General features: G+C 35.4%; 1 protein-coding gene across 3 annotated transcripts in view; it reads right to left on the minus strand.

Moving 5' to 3' along the window:
* The window catches only part of Scfd1 (sec1 family domain containing 1), a 106497-nt gene that overhangs the window by 75152 nt on the left and 9293 nt on the right, over window positions 1-22052 (minus strand). For all 3 annotated transcript variants that reach the window (XR_001175709.1, XM_013033464.1, XM_013033463.1), the window contains 8 exons: window positions 21487-21575; window positions 15169-15259; window positions 13736-13858; window positions 12495-12582; window positions 8539-8628; window positions 4487-4542; window positions 3150-3235; window positions 175-274 (listed from right to left, as the gene is read on the minus strand). Coding sequence is in view for 2 of the 3 variants with exons in the window: in XM_013033464.1 (XP_012888918.1) it covers window positions 175-274; window positions 3150-3235; window positions 4487-4542; window positions 8539-8628; window positions 12495-12582; window positions 13736-13858; window positions 15169-15259; window positions 21487-21575 (723 nt within the window). In the remaining variant the exon portion in view is untranslated. The remainder of the gene's footprint in view (window positions 1-174; window positions 275-3149; window positions 3236-4486; window positions 4543-8538; window positions 8629-12494; window positions 12583-13735; window positions 13859-15168; window positions 15260-21486; window positions 21576-22052) is intronic.

Here is a 22052-nt window from a genome sequence, read left to right on the forward strand (position 1 = left end):
AATTTGGAATTTAAACTTCAGTATTTCACTAATCTCCAGCATTCACATCATTTTTTATTTATAGTTTTCAACCTCATCTTTCTCAACTTTGTTTCAATAGCTGTTTGTTTTAAACTAAGAGGACTACTAAATGTTACAATATTTCAGTAGTAAGTGCTGTAGTTAGCCTCTTACCAGTACATCATGCACCAATGCTTGATATGTCCAAGTATGGTGTAAAGGAGTTGCCAAATCTATGTTTCTGTCAACAAGGACTAATAATGGCCTTTGGAAGCTGTAAATACATTAAAAAATTATATGAATCTTTCTAGCAGGATATAAACCTCCTAAAACTTTCCAATATGTAATGCCATTTTGATATGAACAATGTGATAGTGCTAAAACTGTTATACTTTGCCTTAAAGTGGTTTAGAATATATTCAGTTAATCATAGTAATGATTTGGACTGCTTAAAACCAATGTATAAAGCTATGTTGTAATCTAATTTAGGGAATTTCTGTAAAGAGATCTACCCAGATTCTTTTAAACACTTTTTTTTTTTTTTTGGGTCTGGTCTACCACTTGAGCCACAGCACCACTTCTGGCTTTTTTCATTTTGCTTTATGTGGTACTGAGGAATCAAACCCAGGGCCTCAGGCATGCACTGAGCCATCTTCCCAGCCCCCCAGATTCTTTTACAAATAATTTTTGTAATTAAGTTGCTTCTCATATATCACATTTTGGCGGGAAAAAGGCAAAAGGAATAGTTATTCAGATCCAGGGACAACAGAATGAATACAATGGCAGTTTTATAAATTCATATTATGACTTTTTTCCTAAAGACACAAATCCAAAATGTCTACTTTAGAGAAGAATCTCAAAAATCTTACCCCATTATAATGTACAAAATAAACACATTATGTCATAGGGAATCTAATTATATCACTATTCACTTAATAGACAAGGGAATATGACACTTGTGAACTGTTTAAGTCCATAGCACAATTTAGATGGGAAAACAAACTGAGGCATAAAAGTCATTTGGTTACCACATGTCTAAATAGGTTTCAAAGATTTTCTCTAGAAGTATTATTGTTATCTGGAGTATTTTTTGGCTTTCAAAAATCATTACTACTTGATTATACTAGCTATATATATTCTACTTTGCAAGATAACTAACCCTTTTAAATGAATTATACATTAATAGTAAAAGAAGGTTTCATTGTGGTAATTCCAAAGACCTGGACAGTATACTTTAAGCAAGTTCAGATCCTCCCTCCTACCCTTATGGGCACAGGTCTGTAAACTTTTCTAACTTTATTGACTTTGGGATAAGAAGTCATGGTAATGTCACTACCTACTATCATTTAGTACTACAGAGTATGTAGAAAGTATATCTCCAGAAAGTTTTTTATAAACCTTGGCATGACTAATATTAGAGGCTGGATAATTCCTTATTAGAGGGTTCATCTGGTGTACTGCAGTAGGTTTAGCATTGCAGGATGTTCTTAAATAGCCTAGATTCCAGTAGCATACTCAGTTTTGACAGCCAAACAAGTCTTTAAACTTTACCAAATAAATGTTCATGAACAAAAATTATCCTTGTTGAGAATCAGTAGCCTATGATTGAAATTAAGTAAATTTAACAATAGTCCAATAAGTTGATTAAACTAATTTAAAAATGCATCCAAGAAATTGAGACAATTGTGATAAGCGTTTAAAAATATTCAAGTAAGTTTTTAATTTCTAAAGCCCATATGGTAACATTTTAATTAGGAAGTTATTAAGGTATGACAATGTTCGAATTAATTTTAAAAAGTTAGGTGAGAATTTGATATGTGCTCTGCTCTACTTACTGCTCTACATATTGATACTTAAGACCAACAAAGAAATCAGAGAACAGCTTAAAATAATGTGAGAATTAAAGTGGCCAACCAATGTTAATGTGAATTACAAATTAATATGTAAGTATGTGATTCATCAAAACTGACTTGAAATAAAGTATATGGACAGTTAAGGAAATTTTTGGTAGAGAAAAGCTATTTCTCTGGTAAAATTTTGCCCCCATAGCTTTATTAGTTCAACTAAGAAATTTCCAAAATTTTCTCTTCTTTAAACAATTCTTATATATTTGAGTTGGTTTTAATTTACTCCTTATCAACATTCTTCATTACTATTAATAATAAAAATTATAAATAATAGCTGGGCGCTGGTGGCTCATGCCTGTAATCCTAGACTCAGGAAGCTGAGATCTGAGGATCGTGGTTCAAAGCCAGCCCTGGCAGGAAAGTCCGTGAGACTCTTTATCTCCAATAAACCACCAGAAAACCGGAAGTAGCACTGTGGCTCAAGTGGTAGAGTGCTCGCCTTGAGCTGAAGAGCTGAGGGAGTGTACCCAGGCCCAGGGTTCAAGCCCCACAACCAACCAAAAAAAAGGAAAAGAAAAAATTATAAATTATAAATATAAATAAAAAATACTGTGGCATTTTTAGTACTTCATTTAATAAAAATTGAGTAGTGAAAAACTCTGGAATTACCTAGTCATGTTAGAAATAATAGCAATCACCTCAATGATTTGCAAGTTTAATGATTTACTATTTCATTGTTAAAATGGATACTTAGAAATAAAGTCAGAGGGGCTGGGAAGGTGGCTCAGTGGTAGAGCGCTTGCCTTGCATGCATGAGGCCCTGGGTTTGATTCCTTAGCACCACATAAGCAAAAAGAAAAAAGCGGGAAGTGGCGCTGTGGCTCAAGTGGTAGAGCGCTAGCCTTGAGCTGAAGAGCTGAGGGACAGCGCCCAGGCCCAGAGTTCAGGCCCCACGACCAGACCCAAAAAAAAAAAACAGAAATAAAGTCAGAAACAAATCCAAGTATGCAAATTTTTCCCTTTTTTGTGTTAAGAAGAGGTTTAATGATAACTGAAATGGCTTTTGACCTTCAAAGCTATATATATAGAAAAATTTATCCTATAGATGCTAAGATCTTACAGAAATTTTTACCAAGATAAACCAAATAATCTTCCGTTTGTATCAATTTGTATCAAAATTCTGATTCTGATTAATTTATGAAAAAGAAATTCTTAGAATAAGGATAGTCTAGCACCCAAGAAAAACAACGAAAACTCTACATTTTTATTTTCAAATGCTGTTTAAGTACATTAACAGAATACCTGAATTGGCCCGCTCCAAGTGTGTCACCTGTAAAAAGACTGTTTCTTGCATCTCTTAGATTTTCACGAAGTTTCTTATCTAGTTTCTGAAAAATCAAATTTTAGATGAACTCTTAACACTTTCATATGTCACATAGTTAAATACGTTGTGTTCTTAGTTTCATAATCCATAGACTAAAAATTTCTTAACAAGTCAGTGACTCTAAAAACTAAATATTTTAACTTTTTCACTACTTCAGTACTACAACTTGCACTTGAAAGAGACCACTGACTTTTTTTTTTTTGGGGGGGGGGGTCGGTCGTGGGGCTTGAACTCTGGACCTGAGTGCTGTTCCTCAGCTCTTCAGCTCAAGGCTAGTGCTCTACCACTTGAGCTAATGCGCCACTTCCAGTTTTCTGGTGGATTATTGGAGATAAGATTTTCACGGACTTTCCTGCCTGGACTGGCTTTGAACTGCGATCCTCAGATCTCAGTCTCCTGAGTAGCTAGGATTACAGGCGTGAGCCACTGGAGCCAGGCAACCACTGTCTTTTTTTTGTGTGCTTCAGGCCTGTTTTCACTCTTAAGGACTTTTTACTGTGGCTACCAAACCCAAAAGTGTCCGTGAATTTTTCGGTTTTCTATACCATTTACCTACTTTCTTTTTTAGTTATTCTCATGATTTTTTTTTTTTTTGCCCCGGCCCCCATTCTCATGATTTTTTAATTTAGATATTTAAAAGAAATTTAATTTCATTACCAAATTTAACTAGTTCCTTTTAGAATATTTACTGAGTATTTAACTACAACATATTGGATACTTTTAAAATGCAGTTATTTTAAAAGTAGTTATATGCCTGATAAAAACTATTTTGAGGGAACATAAATGTAAAAACAAAATAGGGGTGAATTAGAGTAAGTAATTTTACTCCAACTAACAGTGATCACTGTTTTTTTTGTTTTGTCAATACCAGGGCTTGAACTTTGGGCTTTGTGTGCCTTGCTTGGCTTATTTATAGATGGTATTCTACCACTGGAGCCAAACCTCGTCTTCTTCTTATTTTTTTTTTTTTCTGTTTAATTGGGGATGGAGTCTCTCAGAATTTCTATCCAGACTAATTCTGAACTTGGATCCTTACATCTCAGCCTCTTGAGTAGCTAAGATTACAATCATGAGCCACTGGCACCCAACCAACAGTGATTACTTTTTAATCTTTAGTGAAATCCCAATGTAATAAAGTATTTGCCACTGGTACTCAAAATACACCTCGTAGCAATTAGATAATATTATCTTGAGGTACATATGAGAAAACAACTCATACAGTTCTTATAGTCAAGTGATAATTGCATAAACTCACCACTGCCACCATTTCTGCAGCTGTTCCTCTTGAACATCGAATGATAGGAACAGCACCTGTTTTAAATGTTAGCAATTATCTTAGCTGTTAATTAAAATGAAAACTTAAGTTATAATAGATCTATACAATTTGGGCTACAAACATAAAGGATTTAAAATCTGGAGTAAAAATAGGTTTCATAATGCCTCTTGTATTTAATAAAGAAAGCAGAAATCAGAAGAGATTTTACTTATATGATTTTATTTCTTTTTTTTTTTATTGTGAAAATACCGTACAGAGGGGTTACAATTACATGGGCAATGATTTTGTTTCTTGTGGCATCAGTTTAGGAGTTTTAATTTGTCCTAAAGTCACTGAAGAAAAACATCATTAAACATGTATGTATGTTTAAAATATATTAAATGTTCTTTTTTTTTTTTTCCCAGGGCTGAGGACTGAACCCAGGGCCTTGCACACGCCGGGCGGGTGCCCTTCTGCTGGGCTAAACCCCTTGCCCATAAATGTTCTTTCTTTACAACTCTCAAAACACAAAACAAACCATTTGTAGAAAAAATGGTTTTGTATGTGGAATTAAACAATATAAATTCAAATCTTGCAAATAAGGCTTAAAGCTATCACTCAACTCTTTAAAAAGTTTATATGACTATCCAGTCAAAACCAGTAAGATTGTATACTATCTTGGAATATCCTATCATGAAACAGGTATCAGAGTAAAACAGAAACCCAGAGTTCTTTCAAGTTAGATGGTGTGTGTGTGTGTGTGTGTGTGTGTGTGCGTGTGTGTGTGCGTGCGTGTGTGTGTGCGCGTGCGTACTACTCCTAGGATTTAAGACTCAGGGTTTGAACACTGTCTTAGCTTTTTCACTCAATACTGTCACTATACCACTTGAACTACAGCTCCACTTCTGGATTTTTTTGGGTGGTTAACTGGATCTCATGGATTTTTCTGCCCAGGGTAGCTTCAAATCAAGATGTTTAGACTTTAGTCTCTTGAGTAGCTAGGATTATAGGCATGAGACACCAGTGCCTAGCAAGAACTATTTTTATGTGGAGCTAATTGATCAATGTGTCCAATTTTTTAAAACAGATTTCTTAAATCGGCATTTTTACTTTTTGTAGGCAGTTTCAAAAACTAAGTTTAGTATTTACAAAGAGCTTAACAAATTTGGGGACTGGCATTTCTTATTTTACAAATCAGCAATAAAGGACTGTAAAAAAAACTATCAATTTAGACAATAATAGGAAGTATTCTTGTAATTTGAAATGTTCCAATTCACTATCAAATCAACTCACTGGACATTGTAACTCCTTTCTTTTATCACTGGAGTATATGTTACTGAAAGCTAAAATTCTAAAGTAATAGAGCTTAACTGCACTGAAAATCTCCTGACACAAACTGAGAACATTGTAATTTTCAACTGCTGAAACGGTTGCAGTTCCATTCTACAGGAAAGCTTATTTTGATAAATAAAAAAGTAAAAATGTTGGCTGGGAAGGTGGCTCAGTGGTAGAGCGCTTGCCTTGCGTGCATGAGGCCCTGGGTTCGATTCCTCAGCACCACATAAGCAAAAAAAAAAGAAAAAAAAAAGAAAAAAGCTGGAAGTGGCACTGTGGCTCAAGTGGTAGAGCGCTAGCCTTGAGCTGAAGAGCCGAGGGACAGCACCCAGGCCCAGAGTTCAGGCCCCACGACTGGACCCAAAAAAAAAAAAAAAAAAAAGTAAAAATGTGAAATACTAGCATTTTAAAAAAAAAAAAAACTATACTTTCTTATGCCCTCCCACCTCAAAGAAATCCCTGTTAAGAATTAGAAAACAAATTCCTTCAGGTTTTCTATCTAATCCAGTAGTGTAAGAATAAGTGTATGGGTATATGTGTAAGTATGTTTGTATAAAGATAAAAAATAGGATATTACATGTACTGTTTTGAAAACTGCTTATTTAGTAATGTACTGTGAACATCTGAAAATGGCAGAAGTTGCCTTTTTTTTGGAGGAGGGCGGGGGAGAGATCACTCTGAAAGTGTTTTTAACACTTCTATGGTCTCTTCATGTCTTTTCCAATCTGCCCTTATTTGAAAGCAGTTATCAGCAAAAATCAATCATGTTCTCAGTAACCCAAGGAACAGGCAAAATTTTGGAGATTATATAAAATGGCAAAATAGATAATTATGTGTAATGACAACAGGACTAAAGATGTATCTCAGTGGTAGAGCACTGCCTAATGTGTGAGGCGTTAGGTTCAAACCCCAGCAAGACAAAAATTAGCAAGCAGAAAATCCAAACTCACTGGAGGCTACTGAGTACAGATGCAGAAACTGGATGGAGGTAAAACATTTGGAAGAAGGGAATTTTAAAAAATGAGATACATGCACAATAAGCTTCTCTCCTAAGGGTAATTTCCACTTTACAGGACACATAGGACAAGTAATGCACAGAAAACAAGAGATATACTGAGGTAAAAACTCAAAGATCTAAATTCACAATTGGATAGTAAAGGGGAAAAAAAAATCCAGGAAAGGAAGGAACCCTAGAATTCACATACAAATTTTTAAATATTTGTCTAAGTACTATATAATGCATATCTGTTCTTCAATTTTCTCATTTGTAAAACAGAGTTTATCAATCTACTGTAACGATTATTTAAACTCAGGGCCTCAGGATAACACTTGAGCCAAGCCTGTAGCCCAGGTTTTTAATATTTAGTTTTGGTGATAGAGTCTTACGAACTTTTTTTGCCCAAACTAGATTTGAACTTCAATCGTCCAGACCTCTGACTCCTTAAGTAGCTTGGAATATGGGCATGAACCACTAGTGCCCTGCTTAATCAAAGCTCTTAATAAGTCTATTAGAATAGTTGCAATTTTGGTAATTTTAGATGATCTAAGAGAACATTTAAATTTTTAGGGTAGTTTAATATTATATGTAAGTTCAGTGTTTTGCTTGTCTTACAGTTATCAGGCACATCTCTATTTAAATTTTGTGTGTATGTGTGTGTGTGTGCCAGTACTCTGGTTTGAACTCTGTTTGAACTCAGGGATGAGGTGTTATCCCTTAGTTTTTTTTGGTCAAGGCTGAAGCTCTACCACTTAAGCCACAGCTCTACTTTCAGATTTTTGGTGATTAAGTGGAGATAAAGAATCTTAAGGATTTTTCTGCCTATGCTGGCTCTGAACAACAATCTTCAGATCTGTCTCATGAATTGCTAGGATTACAGGCATGAACCACTGGTGCCTGATTACTTGAGAAGTTTTATTATGAAATATTTAAAGAAAACTAGGATTCACGTAGGATGAAGCTGTCATAAAATCATTGAAGCAATATATTAGAAACTTATCACTAGTCAGAACATTTAGTACTCAACAAAACCTTAACTCAAAACCCCCTATTGGGAGTTTGGTGGCACACACATGTAATCCTAGCTATTCAGGAAGCTGAGGATCACAGTTCAAAGCCAGCCTAGAGGCAGCAAAGTCCACGAGACTATTATCTTCAATTAACCAAAAGAAAACTAGAAATGGAACTGTGGCTTAAGTGGTTGTTCATTCGCCTTGAGCACAAAAGCTCAAGGACAACCTTCAGTAACTGAATTCAGCCCCAAAACTGACAAAAAAACTCCCCCAAACAAAAAACCTACTGGGGCTGGGAAGGTGGCTCAGTGGTAGAGAGCTTGCCCTGGGTTCAATTCCTCAGCACCACATAAGCAGAAAAAAAAAAAGCCAGAAATGACACTGTGGCTCAAGTGGTAGAGTGCTAGCCTTGAGCTGAAGAGCTGAGGGACAGCACCCAGGCCCTGAGTTCAGGCCCCATGACCGGACCCCCCAAAAAAAAACCAACAAAAAACAAAACCTACTGATTGCTTATTCAAGAGGAATAACCCATTAAGTTATTTGAACATTTATATTTTTATATAATCTAGAATGTATACTTTGTTCCAACTGTGGAGAGCAGAGATTCCAATACATGAAAAGGATCACATTAAAGTCTGACAGATTAAAGAGAGGTACTAAGAGACTCATTTAGTTGAAAAAATAGCCAGAGAAATTTGAAAACTTACCCAATGTAACAAAAAAGCAGAAGAGGCTGTCAACAATAGTGTCCATAACTGTTTCCATTTCTGTGTCTGTAATATCTGGCCTATTTATGGCTAAAGTGACATAAGAAGAAATACAGTGACTAAAATTTATCTTTAAACTTATAATTTGTTAAACTAGTTTGTAACATAAAACCAGTTTGATAACACTTATAAATACTCCAGTGAATATTTTTGCTATAAACTTTTTCTTTGTGCAGATCTTGGGACTTGAACTCAGGGCCTGGGTGCTGTCCCTAAGCTTTTGTGCTCAAGGCTAGTGCTCTACCCTTAGTTGAACCACAGTTCCACTTATGGCATCTTTGGTGCTTAACTGGAGCTAAGAGTCTGCTTAACTGGAAGACTTTCTTGCCTGGCCTGGCTTTGAACCATGATCTCAGATCTCAGCTTCTTGAGCAGTTAGGCTTACAGGCATGAGCCACTGGCTTTTCTTACAACATTTAAAAAGTAAACAAGTATATATTTACTACCTTTTCGCCATCAATATAAAAAAAGCCATGCATATATACAAAACACCTACCTCAGTATCAAAATAGCAATAATAATAATAACTCTACCAAACAAATCAGGAACTTTCTGTCAAAGCAAATAGGAGAATAAATACTAAGTTCTATAATTTTATTCATAAACACTAGATGGCCTCAAGAAACTATTGTATTCATAAACTTTGGATGGCCTCAGGAAACTATTATTCCCATTAACCAACTTCTGTCCAGAAAGACAATAAAACAAACATCACCTATCAATTCCTTTGTATTCTGTTATTTGAATACTTTTTCTGGCTTACATACAACATAAACTTTTGTAGATAAAAGAATTACCTTGGGAACATGGTGGAACTAAAGTTTCTCTGAATGCTTTTAAGAAATAAAGGATTCTTAGCTTTTTCCTATTGGTAACTAAGAAATATTCATTCTGTCAAGCACCTCTAGGGGGTTCAAGTACCACATTCCTTGGAGCTACATTAAAAGAAACACTGCTGTTAAGATTGTCCTTAACAGTCAAAGACCTTGTGATACTCACAAGACACTATGTTGGAAATGAACTTTACAACTTGGGGGTGGGGAGGGAAAGCGGGAGAAAATGAATGAGAGGGTAACAATGTTCGACAAGAATTGTACTCATTTCCTTACTCATGTAACTGTAACCCCTCTGTACATCACCTTTACAGTAAAAAAAAAAAAAAGACCTTGATTATTTACCTTTGTCTCTCAAGATATCTAGGCCCATGTCTGATTAAGTAGACAACAATGAAACACTACAATATTCCATTTCCTAATACTTTGAATGTTGAAAACAAACAAAAATTTGATATAATTTGTGATTAGCTAAGAGGAAAGCAGAATTCAATTGGATAAGTCAAAGAATCTAAAAAGTGTATAATTCACCCAGAGGATAACCAAGAATTTGATCAGGCAATACAGAATCCAGATGAAGAAAATATGCTAAGACTAAAGTGTTACAGACCAACATCTACCTAAATCAGATCAAACAAGTGGCATCTACGATTTCAGAGAATATGAATTCCATTATATTCTATCAATCAGTTAGCATAGGGAAAGCAGATAGTATACAGCCCTTCAGTCCTCCACCACAAACCCCATGCCTATGATAACAGTGGCAAACTGTCCATCAGCAATGTCAATCAAATTTAGGAAAACACAAGGCTCTGAGATAATAATCTCAGTTTCACTAAGATATCTGTTTCCTTTACTGGGTAAAGGAAGTTTAGAAAAAGATGAGATACAAACAAATCAATGGTGTTACATGTTTAGAAATATTGATTGAAGGTTTTGGTTAAGCACTTAAAATTCTTATGAGAATTTGCCATAAAATTACATAATGGGAAAGAGCACCGTCTTTGGATAGAAACTACCTGCCTTCAGTAAACCTAAATTGTCCCTGCCACATCGTGATTGCACAGTAAAGGTGCTTATTTAACAGCTCTGCCTTTTGCTCCTCTGGGAAATGGAAATTATATAATAATAGTAGCTATTTCATTAAGTTATTCTGAGGAGTAACAATTGTATATTGTAATGTACTTAAAACACTGAATGCAGAGTGAGTATTACTATTCTCATGAAGACCTGGACAATTAGACATTTGATTGCACTTTAAAATTAAAAATTTCAGACCTGTGATCTTTCTAAAGTTGACAGATAAATGAAAATATAATTAAATTTGTAAGTATTTGAATGTTTATTGAACTTTAGATTCATAAGTTATTTTTTTTAAAAATCATTAAAATATTGGGCAAGTTTTTGATAGGTTTATAAACTTGTCTATTTTGTGAAATATTTAAAAAACTTTAATACAGTGAACTTATAAATGTGATATAAAATGTTTACAGGAATTTTAACCAACTAAGTTTTCTAATTAGGCTTGTTAAATGGGTTTGACAGAGACTAGTGTGCACAATTTCAGTTAAAGAAAAATTGTTTTGTTTTTATTTTTAGCAGGTTTATAACTATAGCACTTAAAAGTTTACCCTAAAGCCTCAAGGAAAACTAGGTTTTATACATGTAACTTAAAGCTGCTAATGTAAAACTTGATTTAATTGTAAACCATTCTCTGTGAATACTACTACCATCCAAAATCTCTTAACAATATTTTAGGAAATATTTAAATCTTTTAGGGATTTTAATTTAAACAAGAAAATATGCTATAGATTTTAATGAAACCAAAAGTTTTATGTTATGTTTTCTCAGAAAGCTTACGGTTTAAACAGGCCAGTGTTTAGTAAGGATGGTAGAGTATCTTATTCTTGTCTCATGACAAAATACAACACAATCAACTTTATCCTGCATTAAAAGACAATAAACCTTTGGAATTAGTGGATATAGGGTTCTCGGGATCAAAACTGAGGAAGAACTATGGAAATATCACAAACGCTCAGGATATATATAGTATTTTAAAATGACTCAGATTTACCTAAATCATGTTTAGTAGGGCTGAGCATTAACTTGAAACTGCATGGAGTAAACCAGATTACTGTCATAAATATTACTGTAGTACACATGAATATTGCTCAATAAAAATTACATCTTATTTCATTATCTTTTATCTTAAATACTGTGAATGCTTGATTAATTTTTCACCAAGTACCACCCAACATCCACTGAAGATATGCCACCTTTCAACAAATCTGAAGTTTTCATTGTTATGTATATTAAGTATATTATGTGCACATTTTGGCTTGGGAGATTTATCTTTATGCTTACCTGCTTTGTGGGAGAAAGACTTGAGCAGGAAAACACTCAATATATCATACAATGATTTGAACACAACTATCAATGATGTGAGAATGACTGAGAGGTTCTTTACCTCAAATGAGATACGGAGTTAGCATGCAAAAGTTTTGATTAAAAAAATTATTACTTTTCTGACTATGGTCTAAACCCATGTGAAAAAAATCTATGATGGCGGTTACCAGCAGCTCATGTAAGTAATCCTAGCTACTCAGGAGGCTGAGATCTGAGGAGTGCAGTTCAAAGCCAGCCTGAGCAGGAAAGTCCATGAGACTCTTACCTTAATAAACTACTTAGAAAAAGTCAAAAGTGGTGCTTTGGCTCAAGTGGTAGAGTGCTAGCCTTGGGCAAAAAATAACTCAGAGACAACACTTGGGTCCTAAGTTCAAGCCCCAAGATGGGCACCAAAAACAAAACAAAACAAAAATCTATGAATGTTGCTGTGTGGCTACATAAGAGATCAGAAAACTGACACAGAGTTAAGAAAACAAGTTTATGTATGACAGAATTTAGTCTTGGAATTATTTCCCTACATGCTGTAGAACTCTTTTAAGATCTACTGTTCCAAACAAATCTGGTTTTGAGTATACTAGACATACTCATTATATTTTACTTATAGTATACCACATATTTATGTTAACAATGAAATGCAGAATTTGTATTTTTACATACCACGATATGAAATGAGCTCCTTATTTTGATTACATAGTACAAACATGTCATCTTCCAAAGTAATAAAATTGAGATACTGATCAAAAACCTAGAAAGAATACAAATTTTCACAATAGTTAAAATTAAAAATTTACTAAAATTTTAGTTTGATATAATCTACTAATGGCCAAAATTGGAAAAATTACAAGTAGATTCAATAAATAAAAGCTGTATTAATTAGTTTGTTTGTCTAACTGGGTAACTATGAAGAATTAAGAATATTAGAAAACAAACAAAACTAAAACATAAAAAATAAGCTTTTGAGTGGTAACTATTAAGTAGGAGAATAACATTTTCAGAAAACAAAATTCAAGTAAATATATATTCACTGTAATGTCTTTAAGAAAGTCATGGAATTGTTTTTATACAATAGTTCTTTTAATAAACTTAGTGGGGGAACATTCTATCGATTCTTTTTTTTTTGGGGGTCCGGTCGTGGGGCCTGAACTCTGGGCCTGGGCTCTGTCCCTCAGCTCTTCAGCTCAAGGCTAGTGCTCTACCACTTGAGCCACAGCGCCACTTCTGGCCTTTTTCTTTTTGCTTATGTGGGGCTGAGGAATCGAACCCAGGGCCTCAGGCATGCAAGGCAAGCACTCTACCACTTGAGCCAACTTCCCAGGCCCCCATTCTATCAATTCTTTGGAAGTGCAAATAAAGGGAAAAAGTTAAGATCTACTTGAAATAAATATAATTAAACAAAATGCAAATTTATTTTCATTTTATATGAAATATATGTAAATGGGAAAAATATGAAAGAAACTTCAAAAACCAGTCAGAAGTAGCATTAGACTGTAAGAATAAAAACAACGTAAATAGATTCTGTCTTTCAGGTCTTCTGTAGTCCTCTAGAATTTTCATTTATGTATTCACAAAATTCAAAAAGCACAGAAAACTAAAGGCTACCAGGAGTAGGTTTTATAAACTGATATATAGCTGAAATTCAAACTGATTAAAATGTTACTATGATACAGGATTGTTAGCCCATTGTACACAGCAAAACCTCTTTGTACTCTCTAAGGAACAGAGTTGGAAATGATATGTAGCTTATAGTCATTACAGATAAAACCATGGTCAATACTTTAAGTACAATTTATAAGAATAAAATTATCAAACTATTTCTGAATTGAGCCACAAAGATTATATCACAGCCTAAAACAAAAACTGACTTTAACAAAATTTCTTCCATCATCTAAATGACTTACCTTGGCTACTTGTGTCACTGCACTAGCTGCTAATGCTGCATTTGCAATATCTTCCAGTTTACTTCTTGAAATAGCAGAAATAAAATTTAGATAATATGATTCGTAGAGCTGATTTCGAAGGTCCTAAAAGCACAATGAATACTTCATTCTTATAGGACAGTATAAAGAATGACTGTAAATAAAAATCATTTACTACTAACAGTAAGGCTTTGTATATATGTGAGATTCAAATTCAAAAGGCAGGCCAGGTGCTGGTGGCTCATGCCTGTAATCCTAGCTACTCAGGAGGTTGAGATCTGAGAATCACAGTTCAAAGCCAGCGTGGGCAGCAAAGTCCCTGAGACTCTTATCTCTAATAAACCACTAGAAAACCGGAAGTGGCGCTGTGGCTCAAGTGGTAGAGCGCTCGACTTGAGCTGAAGAGTGCAGGGACAGCGCCCAAGCCCAGAATTCAAGCCCCATGACCGACAAAAAAAAAATAAATAAATAAATCAAAAGGCAGGCTATATAACTGACAATTTAAAAAAGTATTCCAAGAAAATATACTTATGCACTAGCAATCTGGTTATTGAAATGTATCTTATCATGAACTTACATATTCAACAAAATGCTACTACTCGTTACAATAGAGCACAAAACTGCTTTAAAATAGCCTATATGTGGTAGCACATGTCTAGTATGCCAAGACTGAGAAGGCTGAGGAAGAAGGACTGTGAGATTTGTGGCATCTTGGGTTATAGTTGGACCCTACCTTAATGGAAAGAAAAATAAGAAAAAGCCAGAAGAATTACTAATAATCTAACATAATTAAGGGCTCATTAGTATAGGCAGACACTATTTCTAGTGCTTTAGTAATGATAATAAAAACAAATACCTCTTTACCGTACATAGATGTGTTATAATGAGTTACTAATTCTCAAAGTATTTCTTCTCACTCAAAACTAGTGAAATTTAAATATTCAATTAAAAAAATAAAATTTTGTCATTTCTTAAATGACTTGTCCTCAAATCTGTCATCAACTATATATATGACTAAATATATATATATATATATATATATGACTATATATATATGACTAAATAAACATATATATATGACTAAATCCATAGTTATATATACTCCTATATCAGAAAGGCAGCTGAGCAGGGCTGTGATTCCACAAAGACAGGGAGATTGGTTATGTACAAGGACTGAAAAAACAAAAAGGGCTGGGAGCACATGCTTCTCTAGACAAAAACAAAACTTTTGATGTATTTAAAATTCAAAAATAGTCTGAAAAAGTGGGAAGCTGTGTAAAGGAATTTCAGATCCTCTACAATGGACATTTTTTGAACTTTGTCTCAGTATGCAAATAGATATTTTGACAAGTTTGTCTCAATATTCAAATAGTCAGATAATTTCAAGAGTCAGGTAAAGTAAGAATCTGTTTTACCTGACACATTCTATCAATGTTTTCTTCAGTTGGCATCACGAAGTACACTGCAGGAACATCTGGAATAGGATCTCGATCAGAGTGCAAAAGCCTAGGAAACATAAAGAACATAAAACTTACTTTTTCTTTAGTTACTTAATGATAGCTTACAAAGTTTCTCTACAGTTAATTCATCACCTCAAGGACAGTGACCATTGCTCTAACAGCTCTTGCTACTCTTTTTGTTTGTTTTGATAGTACTGGGGATTGAGCTTACAAAGTAATAACCTCAGTTCTTTTGCTTTTAATTTGTTTTCTATACAAGGTCTCCTGCTTATTGCTTTTAATCTATTAGTTAACCTAGCTTTTTTTTTGTTTAAATACTGTTTAACTCTGTAGGTACAGAGTATTTATTGGTTAGATCCTAATTCCTCTTTACTTCTCATTTGTTCTCTTTCAGTTACTTATTTTGATTAATTCCTAGGATAAATTCTCCTACCACTACTCTCTTCAAATGAAAACTAAAGTACATAAAAAAAAAATCCCTTTGCTGGGCAGTGGTGGTTCATGCCAGTAATTCTATCTACTCAGGAGGCTGAGATCTGAGGATTGCAGTTCAAAGCCAGCCTGGGAAGGAAAGTCCATGAGACTCATCTCCAATTAACCACCAGAAAACCGGAAGTGGTGCTTTGGCTCAAGTGGTAGAGCGCCAGCCTTGAGCTGAAGAGCTGAGGGACAGCGCCCAGGTCCAGAGTTCAAGCCCCATGACTGACAGAGAAAAAAAAAATCCCTGTAATTCCCCCTCCTTTAAAAAAAAATATTGAGTGGAGAAGTGGAAGAATGTGAAGGGAAAAGAGTATCCTAAAAGGGAAAAGAATAAGCTGGAGGAGTCTTTTGAAGTGATAGAAAATTTAACCACATATGAAATGAAGCATTATTTTTCTTCTTTTTTTATGAGGTGATGGTGATACTAGGATCTCAGGTCTCATGTTTGCGAGGCAGTGACTCTATACTTGAGCCATACTCTCAGCCTAAGTATATTTTCCAAACAAATTTCCTTAAAACTTAAAGACTTAACCCATTTTTTTGATGTTTGTTTTCTATATATGGTGCAGGGCTATGTGCATGCTAAGCATACTTTACACTGAACTTTCCATCCACAATCTAATTCTATAGTTGTTGCTTCTTAAGAGATAGATATAAGTCTCACATACCATATATGAGATAATACTAAGTCATAGTATCTCTTTATTCTTTCTGGTAAGATTTTAACAAGTTTGTATCACTAAATAAGACAAATTTCTAGAACATCCTCTTTTCTAGTCTTTCTTTAATCAAGAAAAGAGGCACATACCGCTGGCAGATCTACATTTCATAATTTTCTTCTGTCTGCTAACAATGAGAAGGATAATGATATGGCTGCTGTATTTGATCCTTTTTTGTGCTGGCTGTCCAAATGCCAAAAGGACTACAATTACCATGTAATATTCTGGAAACCTGTGGTTACTGTTCCCGATAAATCTGCCTAAACTGACTACATGAAGCTGCAGAGCTTCTGTATGGCAAAGGACATAGCTAGCAAGATCAATAGAAAGCCCACGGATTGGGAGAAGATCTTGACTAACCATACAACTAACAAAGGTCTCATATCTAAAATATACTTAGGACTCAAAAAATTAAATCCCCCAAAAATAAATCCTCAAAGAAATGACTGCCCCACTACTCAGTGGGCTACAGGCTTAAAGAGAAACTTCTCTGAAGAGGAAATAAGAATGGCCATTAGACACAGGAAGAAATGCTCAACCTCCCTAGCCAAAAAAGAAATGCAAATCAAAACAACATTGAGATTCCACCTCACCCCAGTTAGAATGGATATAATCAAGAACTCTAATAACAACAGATGCTGGAGGGGATGGTGGCCAGAAGGGAACCCTACTGCATTGTTGGTGGGCGTGTAAACTTGTTCAACCACTTCGGAAAGCAGTATGGAGGTTCCTCAAAAGACTCCACATAGAGCTCCCCTATAACCCAGCAATCCCACTTTTAGGCATTTACCCAAATAATCACAAACAAGAACATACTAAGGCTACCAGCACAACTATGTTTACTGCAGTATTATTTACCATAGCTAAGATATGATGTCCCTCAGTAGATGAATGGATCAAGAAAATGTGGTATATACACAATGGAATTCTATGCCTCCATCAGAAAGAATGACTGCTCCATTTGTTATGAAATGGAAAGACTTGGAAAAAATTATATTAAGTGAAGTAAGCCAGGCCCAAAGAAACATAGGTCCCATGGTTTCCTTTATTTGCAATAATTAGTACATGTGTAGGACAAGCAGAAAAGGCCAAAAGCCATGTACATATGATCATATAGGATGATGTTAAGCGAAATGAACCCCAAGTTAGGGACACAAATGTCTTTTTTCTTTCTTGCTATTGTTTCTAACATATTTATAATGTACCATGTGATTTTTTTGTTGCTTTGTATGTTCCTCCCCCATGGTATAACCCCTATTTTCACTGTATTTGATGTCAGTGCCCTGCATCTTGTACACACACTTCTCTAATTTGAGGAGGGGAAGGGAAAAAACAAAATTCTTAAATAAGGATACAGGTTGACCCATTGTAACAATGAGATGTACAAAACACTACGTTGAAAATGAACTTTAGTAATACTGCCAAAATTAATATACAAATTCAATGCAATTCCTATTAGAATCCCAATGACGTACATCACTGAAATACAGAAAACAGTCCAAAAATTCATATGGAACAACAAAAGACCTAGAATAGCCAAAACAATTCTAGGGAATAAAGACAACATGGGAGGGATATCCATGCCGAACTTCAAACTTTACTATAGAGCTATAATAACAAAGACAGCCTGGTACTGGCACAAAAACAGACCCGAAGACCAATGGAATAGAATAGAAGATCCAGAAATAAATCCACAGGCCTACAGTCAGCTGATATTTGACAAAGGAGCCAAAGACATACAATGGAAGAAACACAGCCTCTTCAACCACTGGTGCTGGGAAAGGGCAGCCACATGCAGAAAACTAAAAGTGGACCCCAGCCTATCACCATGCACCAACAGCAACTCAAAATGGATTAAAGACTTTAACATTAAACCTGAATCTCTGAAACTACTGCAGGACAGAGTAGGAGAGACACTTGAACTAATAGGCACAGGAAGGAACTTCCTGAACAGAGTCCCAGGGTCACAACAAATTGGAGAGAGACTCGACAAATGGGACTACCTTAAAATAAAAAGCTTCTACACAGCTAAAGCTATTACAACCAAGCTAGAAAGACAACCAACTAATTGGGAAAAAATATTTACCAGCAATATATCAGACAAGGGGTTAATATCCAGTATATACAGGGAACTCAAGAAACTAATCCCTCCCAAACCTAACAAACCAATTACTAAATGGGCAAGGGAACTAAAAAGAGACTTCTCAGATGAAGAAATAAAAATGGCAAAGAAACACATGAGGAAATGTTCACCATCCCTGGTGGTGAAGGAAATGCAAATAAAGACAACCCTGAGATACCACCTTACCCCAGTCAGAATGTCCCCCATCCACAAGTCAGCCAACAACAAATGTGGGAGGGGATGCGGAGAAAGAGGAACCCTATTACACTGCTGGTGGGAATGTACACTTATACAACCACTTTAGAAAGCAGTCTGGAGGGTCCTTAGAAAGCTAAATATTGACCTCCCTTAAGACCCAGTCATACCACTTCTAGGCATCTACCCTGAACAACAGGAACCAATATACAAGGACACGTGCACCTTCATGTTTATTGCAGCACTGTTCACAATAGCTAGGATATGGAAAAAACCCAGATGCCCCAGTACAGATGAATGGATCCAAAAATTATGCTATCTATACACAATGGAATATTATGCAGCCATTAGAAATGACAAAATAATGGCATTTACAGGACAATGGATGGAGCTAGAAGAAATCATGTTGAGCGAGGTAAGCCAAGAGCAAAGAGACAAACAGTAGTACATGGTCTCCCTGATAAGTGGATGTTAAATCCAAAACGTTAGGTGATACGACAAAATTAACAGGACTTAAGAAACAAAGAATTTCCACTCATCTGGTGGAACCACTACTAAATAACCCCATGCTGCTGATCACATGTATGGTGTATATGTGTACATCATTATATGTTATAGACCGTGATAGACAATTTGCTCCAGGAAAGTTAGAGTGAGTTTGTGACTTTAAATGAGTATCATTATCCCACAATACTGTGAAATTTGGGAAAGTATGTAATCACTTAATCACAATAAAAAAAAAAAAAACACCAGAAAACTAGAAGTGGCACTATAGCTCAAGTGGTAGAGCATGAGCCTTGAGCTGAATTGCTCAGGGACAGCTCCCAGGCCTAGAGCTCAAGCTCCACGACTGACAAAAAAAAAAAAAAAAGAGAGATCTTTCATGCGATTGTTTCTAACATATTTATAAGATTATGTCTTTGTTGCTTTGTATGTCCCTTCCCCATGGTATAACCCCTGCTTTCACTATATATGATGTTGGTATATGTGGAGCGGAAGGGAAAAAACAAATCGTTAAAACAGGGATACAGGAGGACCCATTGCAACAATGAGATGTACAAGTTGTTATGTCAAAAAACGAACTTTACAACTTTGGTGGGGGGGACGGGGGTGGGGGGGGGGGGACGGGGGTGGGGGGGGGGGGGAGAGGATATGAAGGGATGGGAAGGGGAAACAAAGGAGGAGGCTACAATGCTTGATAAGAAATGTGCTCATTATCTTACCCATGTAATTGTAAACCCTCTGTACAGTATTTTCACAATAAAAAAATTATTAAAAAAAAAAGAAAATGAACTTTAGAACTTCGGCAGAGGGGAGAGAGGGTGTTGGGGGGAAGCTGTGGAGGTGAGAGGGAAGAGATGGTAGGGGAAAAACAAAGGAGGAGGCAACAATGCTCAATAGGAATGTACTCATTACCTTGCTCAAGTAACTGTAACCCGTGTACAGCATTTTTACAATAAAAAACGTACAAAAAACAAAACAAAATCTGCCTAATCTAGCTTGAAGAACCCAAAGCAACTGATGTACTATTTTCTACAAATAGGGAGAATATGTGCCCAGGCAAGGATCACAGGAATTCACAACTGTAGCTGTGCAACCTTTCTGTGCTCTGGTGACAACTTCCGTGTACTTCCAAAATGGCCATCTATACTGTTACTCTTAGGGAAGTACTGAATTTGGCTTCATTCCTATTAGTTACTGAGCCATTATGCCTCAGTAGAATAGCACAGTAATGGTCAAGCAGTCTGGCACATTTTGGCTATTATCTAGTTGTCTACTTGGGGGACAATCACTTAAGCTTTCTAAACATCTGTACATTAGTAAAACAATTAAGTACTTAAAAGTGCCAAAGGTAAACCATGTACATTGATTATTAAATAATTTCCAAAGACAGAATATTAAACTTCCATTTCGTTTATAAGCATTAACAGGTTACAAGCCAGGTGCTGGTGGCTCACACTTATAATCTTAGCTACTCAGTGGGCTGAAATTTGAAGGTTTTCCTGCCAGTCCTGGCAGGAAAGCCTGTGAAACTCTCAGCTCCAATTAGTTATCCAAAAAGCTGAAAGCAGAGCTTATGGCTCAAGTGGTAGAGTGCAAGTCTTCAGCAGAAAAAGCTCAAGGACAATGCCCAGAAATAAAAAAAAAAAAAAAAAAAAAGGAAAAACCTGTTAAACAGCATATTCATCAAATCTAGGGTAGTTACCAATTTTAGGGTATATATTTTATGTATTATTAAGAAGAATGCTGTCCACTACAGCATGCAATCAAATTAATAGAGGTCCTAATCATAGAAATACAAAAAAAGTGAAAAGTGTATTTAGAATTGATGCAGCTGGGGCTCAGGGAATAGCTAAGTGGTAAGGTGCTTACTTAGTGTGAGGCCCTGTGTTCAATCCTAAGCATCACAAAACAAATAAATAGTATTTATAAAAAAGTAGAACCTATTACAAACACTTTTAGAGAGGGAAGACAGCTTAAGAGTATCAGATCTTTAACCTTACATCAGGGTCAACCAAGTCTTTGTGAAAAAGATAATCTAAGACAGAGTCTCAGTGTAAGGACTAATTTTTAACCTCAGAAATCAGGACTGAATAAAAGAAGATACAGGGGAAAAATTGTTTACACTATATACTGTAAACCAAGACTAGATTTCCTTTCAAATGTTCCTTAGCAATTTGATTCAGGGTAGTAAAAATAATTCTTTCAAAATGTTTTTGAAAATAAGTGTTATTAATAGAAATTCTTTAAACTCACAGATGCAGAGTGATCCCCATGTCTCTCAGTTCTTTCACAGATAGCAGAGGAGAAATTATATCTTGGCCAAATCTGTCATAAATGAGTACCTTAGGGGGAAAAAAAGTTTTTTGAACATCATTAGTGTAGAACTCATCAAATCCATATTAAAAATGTTGAAGTATATTCATCCTTGATTCAATTCAATATTTTCCATTAGTATTCACCAAAATATCCATCCATGTGTAATATATTCTGTTTTTTGGTAATACTGGGGCTCGAATACAAGGTCTAGCACTTGCTGGGCAGGGTCTAATAGTTAAGCCATGTGCTCATCCTTGTACTTTACTTTACAGACAGGGTCTTGCAATTTTGCCTGGGACAGCTAGGATTATAGGCATGTATCAACACACCTGGCTTACTTTGTTCAGATGGGGATCTCACTAACTTTTTGCTTGGGCTAGCCTTGAACTGTGATTTTCCTGATCTCTGCCTTCTAAGTAACTGGAGAGACAGATTTATGTCACCACTATACCTGGTTATTTCAGTAATATATTTGTAAAATTGTAACTTATCAGACTAAAACA

This window comes from Dipodomys ordii, unplaced genomic scaffold (genome assembly GCF_000151885.1).
Source record: "Dipodomys ordii isolate 6190 unplaced genomic scaffold, Dord_2.0 Scaffold168, whole genome shotgun sequence".
Lineage (NCBI taxonomy): Eukaryota > Metazoa > Chordata > Mammalia > Rodentia > Heteromyidae > Dipodomys > Dipodomys ordii.